General features: G+C 42.5%; 1 protein-coding gene across 1 annotated transcript in view; it reads left to right on the top strand.

Annotated features, from left to right (window-relative positions):
• Nucleotides 1–1823: 1823 nt before the first annotated feature.
• Nucleotides 1824–10712, top strand: part of TMEM47 (transmembrane protein 47) — a 30351-nt gene continuing 21462 nt past the window's right edge. The window contains exon 1 of the mRNA XM_032756708.2: nucleotides 1824–2312. Coding sequence (XP_032612599.1) covers nucleotides 2087–2312 — 226 coding nt within the window. The 5' untranslated portion in view covers nucleotides 1824–2086. The remainder of the gene's footprint in view (nucleotides 2313–10712) is intronic.

Raw genomic sequence — 10712 nt, 5'->3', positions numbered from 1 at the left:
AGTTGGAGGCAAAATAAAGATTTCTTTATATCTTTGAGAGCATACTCAAGACATTTTCTTATTACTTTTGAATACACATTATAAATCTAGATAAAAGAACAGTCATACAATCCTGGTCACCTATTAATTGTCCCGATTTGTAAATTTTTCAGTGTTCCCTAATTTTTTAAGGACAATATGCACTTAGGCTTCTTTTTAGTTGAGAAGCCAAGAAGCCCTTTGGGATTTGGAGGTTTGTGAGCTCTGGATGCTCCAAGCAGTCTTTGTTAAGGGTCCTGCAATAATTAGCATGGTAATGATTGAGAGGAGGGAGAAAAGTTCCCACAATTGTAAATATAAGAAAAGTCAGGGCGTTTATTTTACACTAGGCTCGTTCTCATTTGACACTAACTCGATTGTTTCTTACGCCCAAAATGTTGCTGCAGTCAACATGTGTTCAACCTATGGAAAGATGTGGTTGCAGGAAAATAATTTTTATCAACCAAAAGTATGAAATCTTGCAACATTGAGGATTGTGTTTCATAAAAGAGAGAACATGTTTCTTGCATTCTTCAGCTCTTAACCACTGTTTTGGGAGTCTCACCAAGTTTTTGGGATGACTAAAGATGTGGAAACATCGCCCCTCCTCATTAATGTATTCAATAAATTATTTATTTTATAGAAAAGATGGAGATGAGTCAAAGAGCTACAAGAGACAGATAACCCACCAATCACATGCTAAACCAGGCAATTACAAAATTTCAATTTCAAATTCAAGAGGTGTTTAGTCCTTACATAAGGGGGAAAATATGGTGCATCTACTTAAGAACAGGACGATGTCCTATTGTGCTGAATCCTTAGCCCTTAGATGCTCAACAAATATTTGTAGATTGCTTAGTTTACCATTCAGGAAATATACACATCACTTTTCCTATTGCAGGTCCTGGGCTAGATCTTGCTAAGGACAAGGACATCTTAATACCCAGGAGGGGAATTAGCTCCAGCTTGGCATAATGCAAAGCGGAATTAATAAAGGTTTTAGCCAACACCCAAAGGGCAGACCAGTGGAGATGGAAATAAGATTTACTTCATATTTTGCAGGAGCTCTCATTTCCTTTTTAGCGCCTGCGTTTTCAGAGCAAATGCCCTTCACAGGGGGGCGCAAAAGCAGGTGAGCCCAGAGAACAGAAGTGGCAGCAGGCTAGCGGAGAAGTGAGGAAATAGGGAAAACCGGGGGACTCCTGGGCCCGTCCTGGTTTTGAAAAGAGGGCAAAATGCATTTAGTCACTTTTCTCCTCCGTCCTCCAAATCCCTCAGGATGTGAAATTGTCCAGGGAGGGGCGTGTTACATCACTGAGACAGAGGACCTGTCCTTACTCCAAGAGGCACAGCTTAGGAAACCTAGGAATCCACTTCTGGCGCCTTCTAGAAAACGGCCCACTCCTGCTCCCTAAGAAAAGGAAACCCACGTGACTGGGCGAAGGGGGAGAGCCCGGCGACCTGGAGCCAGCGAGACTGGGGGCCAGGCGGGGGCCGGGCGGGGTCCGGGCGGGGGGCCCGGCGGGGGGCCCGGCGGGGGGCCGGGCGGGGGCCGGGCTGGGCGCGGGACTGCTTCAAGGAACTGCCGCGCGCTGCGAATCGGGGGCGCGGGTTGGCACTGGGCTCCGCCCGCTGGCCAGAGGCGGGGTAGGGGCGGGACAGGCGCGAGCCTCCAGCACTGGGAACTGGAGCCGAAGCCACCAAGTGCTGGCCCTCCGCCCCTCCCCGTTCGGCACCGCCTCCCGCAGCTCGGGGAGGGGCCGGGGCGGAGCGAGCCCGGCCAAGCCGGGCGGAGCGGGCGCGGGCGCTGGCAGAGCGCGGCGCGGGGCCGGCGGCGAAGGTCCGAGGTGGAATCGACGTCGCTGAGGCTGCCGACGACCCACACCCGGCCGGCCGCCTCCGCGGACCCACTTTGGCCGCGCGGCAGGGGGCGCGCAGAGCCCCGAGGGAGCGAGTCCCAGCGCGTGGCAGTTCGGCGGCTTCCCCTCTCGGGAGGTCCGGCTCCCGGCTCTCCGGACCCGCCTGGCGTCCTCGCCTGCGGCGGGGCGGACGACAGCGGCGCCCAGGAATGGCTTCGGCAAGCAGCGGCATGGAGGAGGTGCGCGTGTCGGTGCTGACCCCCTTGAAGCTGGTCGGGCTGGTGTGCATCTTCCTGGCGCTGTGTCTGGACCTGGGGGCGGTGCTGAGCCCGGCCTGGGTCACAGCTGACCACCAGTACTACCTGTCGTTGTGGGAGTCTTGCCGGAAACCCGCCAGCTTGGACATCTGGCACTGCGAGTCCACGCTCAGCAGCGGTGAGGGCCTGGCGCGCCGCGACCCCTGCCTCCCGCCCCGGAATGCCCCGCGCCCCACTGCCAGGACAGTCACCGCCTGTCCCCACCTCCCCGCATCCCCTGCCCTGGCCCGTCCCACCCCGTCCAGGCCCTTCTCGGATCCTGGGGCTCCAGCCACCTCCCTGGCATCCACCCCTCTTCCCTGCCCATCCCTGGTCGCCAAACCTAAAGCGACAGCCCACGCCCTCTCCCTTCCCCGTGGCCATTCCTCCTGTTCTGGAGTAACACGTACGCTATTTTGGGTATTTGTTATCATTTGAGGCGAGAGCCATGTGGCTGTGTAAAAAAATGAGACGCCTTCCACACCCCCGTTAAAAAAGAAGCAGGCAAAAACTCCCCAACTCCACCGAGATGCTGCGGGGGTTCTCTGTTCGGTCTTCCCCACTCTTTTTCCCTCCTCTCTCGAGGACGAATTTGCCTAGTGTTCACATTTCTGCCGGTTCCACTCCACCTTATCTGCGTTTTCACCAATGTATTTCGGTTTGGATTTTATTTCCTTACGTTTTTGGTGGATGTGAAGAGTTGAGAGAGGGACAGGCTTGTTTTCCTTTCCTTTTTTGGTGACGCCGCCGTTGATTGTGAGTTGCCTTTCTTTCTTTGCCACTCTAAGTAACTCTTCTCTCCTCTAGACCTTTCTTTTCTCCGTGAGCTACTCACAGATGCCTAGAAAGTTGTGCTTTATTCCGCCAGCGCTGAAAGCTGCAAATGGATAAGATGGGGGTGGGGAGTGGAGAATAAGGTAGCTACTGAGGCTACCAGTCCCAGGGGGCTTTACTGCTTTACGCCCTCCCTGACCCTCCAGTTGCCTTCCCCGGCGCCCCAGTTATGCCCTTAGCAGAAATCTGTCAACTTATGATTTCTTGCTACAAACCCCTTCCTTTCTAATTTTGATTCTTCAACTGCTGGTGTCAGCGAAGAGAAAGGGGAATAAAGAGAGAGGACCTGCCGGCGATTTTCTTTCTTTCTCTCTCTTTCTCTCTTTCTCTCTCTCTCTCTCTCTCTCTCACACACACACACACACACACAGACTCACACACACACACACATAGACACCTGAGAAACTCATTAATCATTCCTTCCAGTTTCATGTCTTCTCTGGGACTATTTATAAAGCTTTCCTGGAAACGTTTCAAGTTGTAACAAAGTTGAAATAGCACAAAAAGCCACAAAAATCTGATTTTCTTTTGTCTTTGGTTTCCTGTTATAACACAGGAAAATTTGATTAAGTTTCTTCTGTAAATTTAATTTTGTGTTTAAAAAAGGCTTTTTCTTTGATACTACCTCAAAATTCCCATTGAAGGGTTTCCTCTTTGTTGGTTAATTCCCTGTGGAGGGAACTGGTTGGCAGCAGGAGGTCAACATTTAGGTCCTTCAATTCTTTCAGGGTTGGCTGTTTACAACTAAAGATAAAATAAATCGGCAGAATTTCTTTCTTCGGTAACCAGGGGATCCAAATAAACTTCGGCGAAAATATCTCCTTTCCCCTCTTCAATAATACAATTTATGTAGGAATGACAGCTTCTGCACGACTCCTTAGCAACGTGAATGTTTTGCCCCCTTCTCTCTGTCTCCTGAAATAATAGACCCCTGATTGCATAAAGACTTTTCAGATAGGTTAGAGAAGCCAGTTTCAACTCACATTTGCTTTTCAAGCCAGTACCCTTTTTTCTTGGCCAGGAATGTAGGGAATGGGGAGAAGCCAGCTCGAGTTTGTAGAGCAACATACAGTGTTTGCTAACCTTTTCTTAATTGCCTCCATACCCATTTATCTCAGCTTTTTTTCTCTCTAGTCAAGGAAATATGGAGACGCAAGCCTAATGCAAATATAGCAGTAATAGCACTCTGCAAAGTAAAAATCAGAGGCAGGCCCAGTTTGGGATTTTTCCCTGTTTATTCTACCCCCTTGCTGAAAGTCATAGCCCAGCGTACATTTCTATTTGGGTTTCTGAAAATCAGCTTTCATCTTATCTTGCCTTAAAAAAAATAGTTTTCAGCCCAGATAAAGTAGAATTCATAAGCAAATGGGTAAAAAGTAGAGATGGTTTTGTTAGAGGTTTTCTGGAACAAGTTCTTGACTTTCTGTATGTATAATAGCAGTTCATTTTTTTGCTCTCCACGGTGATGGTGGGACACAGGGCGGGGGTGGAGGAAAGGAAACAAGATATGGAAAATTGCTCTGTGTCCCCACTTTATAAAATGTGCTTTCTTATGTTATATGAATTTGAAGCTTCTGTCCACCAGTGTTTTGAAAGGAAGGGGAATGCCCGAATCAAAACCAGCAGTGCTTTTCTTGTCTGTTCCAAAGGGCAAGCAGCTTTTTTCAGTCTGTTTGCTGTGTGGAGTAGCAGAAAACAGGGAGGGAAATGTCTTCTCTGAAGATTTTGAGAGATCCACATCTTTGTCTTTCAAAATAAATTACCTTGGGAGGAACCACCAAGGCCAATTTTACTGAAGGCCCTTCACCAGGATCTTTACGGCTTAATTAAAAATGTTTGTCTTAATTAGAATTAAAACTGCTGTGAAGAGGCAGGCCTGTATTTACTGAAGGAGCATTTCAGGAATGTTTCTACTCACAATAGTATGCCCTACTTAGACCCAGTTTCTACTGAAACTTTCCCCTAAGCCATTATTTTTAAACTTGCATTTTAATTTTGGTACCAAATGTGCATCGTTTGCTGTTTATAACCTGTTTTATGATTTTAAGCAAAAGTAGAACCATGCCTCTTGTGTTCTGGTGTATTGAAGGTTGCGTCAGCTCTTCTAGTACGAACCAGTAATCCGGTTGTCAGTCAGCCGTAATGCTTTTCTCTGGTGTTCCAATTCAATGTATGGGGGACAGTTGAGGCACTCATCTTAAGTTCTGAGTGTTCCAGAAAGGCATATGAGAAAGCGGCTAATTGACTGTGATTAATGGTGGAAAGAGAAAAAAAATAAAGTGTGCTTGTTAGGAAGTTTAGAATACGCAGTACTCACATGGCTGCCGGCCACAGAATTCTTTCTAAGGGTAGTTTTCCCCAGTACTGTTTCGGGGAACCTTTTAATAAACCTTAAATCTTACACAAATTATAGTAATATTTTAGACTTCTGCTTAGTGACATTTAGTTTGCTAACTTTATTTCTAGGATATAGTTGCTAGGATTTCACAGCAATTACAAGAATCCTTAGTGTAAATAGGATTGGCACAAGTGTATACAGAATGCTGATGCCCTAAATTTGATATCAAATGTGCTGTATAACCTCTAAGGAGACTTTACATTTCTTCTTTAAAATGTATAAATACATAGCTATTTCATATAAAGCAGATTGCTTTTTGGTGTCTGTGTAATTTGTTGACTAAGGAAAAAGCAAGGACATACAGATGGCCAAATGAACACTTTTACTAACTGTTAATTTAGGGATATAACAAATTCATTTTTCCGTTTTTTCATCCACAAAATACTTGATCAAATAGTACCTTTTTCCAGGGATATTGTTAACATCATTCACATACTATCCTAAAAATAGCTGCATTTGTAACGTGAGTCACTGGTAGTTTTGAAATGGCAGTATACCGTATGCTAATAACAGGTGAATATTATCATTTCTAATTGACAAGAAATTCTTTTTAGAGTGCTTTATATGTAGATCTTTTTTTAACTTTAGTATAAAAAGTTACTTTAAAAGGAATTTATGAGAAAGCCTATCTTAGGTATTAAAGATAAATGGAACTGCCTAACCACCTGCAAGTCTTAGCAAATCTGAGATATAGTGATTCTGACTTCAAACATGTTTCATCTGTTCATATTTTGCATTTATTCCTTAATTCGAAAACACAGTTTCATTAGGAAACCTCACAATGTGATTTGCTCCCGGGAAGGTTCAGCTTGTTGCTTGAAATGCGTTGATATTGATGCATTTTTATAAATAGCTCCGCAAGCCTGGAAGTCACTATCGTTATACCCACTTCTGGCTTTCTTGAAAAGAACATAAGAAGAATAAATGCAGTTTTGTTTAACCTAGACATCATAGACGGGTGGATAGTTAAGAATACCAGAGAGCACCCAAACTTTCTCCACTGATAAGCCAGAGAAAACCAAGTATAACTTATTTCAAGATCTTCCTGATGACTTTCTCTTAATGTATTTTAGATTTTCAAGTTCCTTAGATTTACTTTTACAAAGGACATTTTAATTTGTGAACAGATATAATTTCTCTTTTGCTCACATTCATAGAAGGATTATAATCCCCAGAGAGCCACTTAGATCAGTCTTGGCAGCTGAGGGATTTGATGGGTGTGGGAAAAGCCTGGCCTTTCGTAAAACATTTCAAAACAAAACAAAAACAAACAAAAGCATATCTCAAGCAGTAGATTTTACTTGCTGTCGGGAATACATTTCAAGAAATTTCCTGCAAGTTTTTGCTTAATAGTAAGACCACTTGCAGAGACCATAGATATAGTCAGGGCTACTAGACATGTTAGTGAAAGGAATATAGATGCTTCAAAATATGTCTCTGGAATACCTAACCTAAATACCACAGCAGGGAGCTCTCTGAACTACTTCTGGTTCTGAGGGCTACCCCAAAATAACTAACCGAATAAATAAATAAATACCACAACAAACTTCCATGTGAGCTATGCTAAATTGTAATGTAATTCTGTATCAGAGTAGAGTAGTATTTTGGAGAATAAATGAGACATTGGATTCTAACTGACCTGAACTTGGCCACTTACCAATCATGTGACCTTATACAACTTAATGTCCTCAAATGGTTTATCATAAAGATTAAATATATGAAAGCGCCTGTCTGTTAGTGTTATGTTTTTTCCTGGTTATGTATTCAGAAAATCCCAGCGATACTTTTTTCAATAATTGAAGATTTTTCCCCTTTAAGTAGTAAAATCTCTGCATTGCATAATGCATTGCATAATGAAGTACTTTGTTAATTTCAAATTTAAATTTTGATATGCATTACCTAACATTTAACAATGCTCTTGGTAGATCATGATCACAAAACTATTATCCTTTTGTTCAGTCCTATTACAGGCCAGACACCTCAGTTATTCCCAATGTCACAATAAACTTGCAAGGTAGCTAAAGTTATCCCTATATATTATTGAGGAAAGTTTGGATTTATGTTAAGATTACCAAGGTCTCAATTAACCGGTGGTAAAGACAGATTCTTACCAAGAGTATTCCAGTTGCTAATGCTGGGAAACTAACCATAACAAAAGTTAGTCGTGTAAAATAGCCATTTTATTATACTCATGAATTCTGTGGGTCAGGAATTCAGATAGGACATAATGAGGATGGATGTCTGGAGCCCTTGCGGAAGATAACTTGAATGGCTAGGAACCAGGACGTCTGGAACTGTAGGGTCATTTTCCAAATGATTTCGCTCGCAGGTTTGGCACCTTGATGGGGAACGCTGTGAGATACTGGGCAAAGCTGTGACCCTGGAATGCCTACAGGTGGCCTTTCTAGCATTGTGGTCTTAGGATATTGGAATTCTTACAAATTGAGTGGGCCCCACAGGGCAAGAGTCATAAGAGAGCCAGACTCTCTCTGAACTAGGCTGAGAAATCACACATCTCTTCTACCACATTCAGTTGGTTACAAAGGAGCCATATGGCCAGCTTGGATTTAAGGGAAGGAGAACTGAATGCCACCTTTTGATGGAGCAGTGGCAAGGTCACGTTGTAGAAGAGAATGTGGGATAGGAGCTGCTGTTGGGCCATGTTTGGAGCATACAGTCTGACACTGAGTCTAACTGCAAATCTGCATGCTTTATTGCCTTTGAAGTACAACAACAACAAACAGCCAACCAGTTTGTCTTTGCTTTGTAGCTTCTGTACTTAAGAACTTTGAATTGATTATATAAATAATGTCTGACTGGGACAAAACCTTCCCTCAGCCAGCATATGGCTTTAATGACTGGTTACTTGTACTTTGGATATGAGATGGAATGAACTCAAGAACCTAACTTTTCCACAAACAGATAGATACATATAAAACCTTCCAAAATCTTTGGTTTAGTCTCAGACAACCAAGGCTCAAACTGATTATGAATCTGGAATGTAATTTGCTACTTTATGTTGTATGATAAAATTTTATTCTTTTTTTAGGAAGTTATGAATGCATCTGATGATATGCTTGGTACGTGAACACTAAAACATTAAAATTCCAGACAGGAGCCAAGTTTTATAGTGCTAGAGAAGTGTTGGAGTTAGAGTTATTTTTTGTTTGTTTCCTTTTCCTTTGTTTTAATAACATAACTCTTCTCTTGACTACTGCCCATGTATTGAATCATAGAGTTGTAAAGTGTAAAATAGACAAGATTTTTAACATAATCCAGTCTAATCACATTTAATACATGATTAAGGAAAATGAGGAAGGATACAATGTTAAACACTCAGTAGAGAGGGTACATTTTGCCATAGTATTTTTGGAGGGTTGGTTTTTAAAATGTTCTGTAATATTGTAGATAACTGTCACTTGGTGTTTGAAGGATTGTTGAATGATGTCATGTATGGAAACTTGGATGAAGAGGTGAAGGACTGCATGTGAAATAGCTGCCCACTTTTTATAAGATTATTTATCATCCATGATTTGATTTCACATAGAATTAAAGTCTGAAAATAGGATTATATGTGTTGGTAAGTACATTTCAGATGTTTATTACCATCAAATGTACATTTTAACCATGACTAGTGCTTAAAAATAAACACTTCTACTTTAAGTTTCTCCATGATTGGGTACGTTAAAACAACGGCTTGGGGGCCAGGCGCAGTGGCTCACGCCTGTAATCTCAGCACTTTAGGAGGCCGAGGTGGGTGAATCATGAGGTCAGGAGTTCGAGAACAGCCTGACCAACATGGTGAAACCCTGTCTCTACTGAAAATACAAAAAATTGGCTGGGCATGGTTGTGGGCGCCTGTAGTCCCAGCTACTTGGGAGGCTGAGGCAGGAGAATCGTTTGAACCTGGGAGGCAGAGGTTGCAGTGAGCCGAGATCATGCCACTGCACTCCAGCCTGGGCAGCAGAGCAAGATTCCATATCAAAAAAAAATTGAAAAAGCTTAATTTTTTTTTAACTTTCATTTTAGGTTCGGGGTACATGTGCAGGTTTGTTATATAGGTAAACTCATGTCACCGGGGTTTCTTCTACAGATTATTTCGTCACACAGGTATTAAACCTAGTACCCAATAGTTATTATTTTTCCTGATCCTCTCCCTCCTCCCATCCTCATCCCTCAGGTAGACCCCAGTGTCTGTTATTCCCTTCTTCGTGTTCATGAGTTCTCATGATTTAGCTCCCACTTATAAGTGAGAACATGCTGTATTTGGTTTTCTGTTCCTACGTTAGTGTGCTAAGGATAATAGCCTCCAGCTCCTTCCATGTTCCCACAATATGCATGACCTCGGTTTTTTTTCTGGCTGCATAGTATTCCATGGTGTATATGCACTACACTTTCTTCATCCCATCTGTCAATGATGGATATTTAAATTGATTCCAAGTCTGCTATTGTGAGTTGTGCTGCAAAGAACATTCTCCTGCATGTGTCTTTATGGTAGAACAATTTCTGTTCTTTTGGTATATACCCAGTAATGGGATTACTGGGTTGAATGGTAGTTCTTTTTTTAGGTCTTTGAGAAATCGCCATACTGCTTTCCATAATGGTTAAACTAATATACACTCCCAATAACTGTGTATAAGTGTTCCCTTTTCTCCCAAACCTTGCCAGCATCTGCTATTTTTTGACTTTTTAATAGAAGCCATTGTGACCGATGTGAGATGGTATCTCATTGTGGTTTTGATTTGGATTTCTCTAATGATCAGTGATATTGAGCTTTTGATTCATATGCTTGTTGGACACATGTATGTCTTCTTTTGAAAAGCGTCTGTTCATGTCATTTGCCTGTTCTTAATGGGGTTGTTTCTTTTTCTCTTGTAAATTCGTTTAAGTTCTTTATGGATGCTGGCTATTAGATCTTTGTCAGATGCATAGCTTGCAAATATTTTATCTCATTCTGTAGGTTGTGTACTCTGTTGATAGTTTCATTTGCTGTGCAGAAGCTCTTAACTTTAATTGATCCAATTTTTCAATTATTGATTTTGTTGCAATTGCTTTTGGTGACTTTCTTATGAAATCTTTGCCCGTTCCTATGTCCAGGATGGTATTGCCTACCTTGTCTTATAGGGTTGACAGCGTAGTTTATAGTTTATGGTTTTGGGTTTTACATTTAAATCTTTAACCCACCTTGAATTGATTTTGTATGTGGTGTAAGAAAGGGGTCAATCTTCTCTATATGCCTAGCCAGTTATCCCAGCATCATTTGTTGAATAGAGAGTCTTTTCTCCATTGCTTGTTTTTGTCAATTTT

Source organism: Hylobates moloch, unplaced genomic scaffold (genome assembly GCF_009828535.3).
Source record: "Hylobates moloch isolate HMO894 unplaced genomic scaffold, HMol_V3 SCAFFOLD_7, whole genome shotgun sequence".
Classification (NCBI taxonomy): Eukaryota; Metazoa; Chordata; class Mammalia; order Primates; family Hylobatidae; genus Hylobates; species Hylobates moloch.
This window is presented reverse-complemented; position numbering and strand designations above follow the sequence as displayed.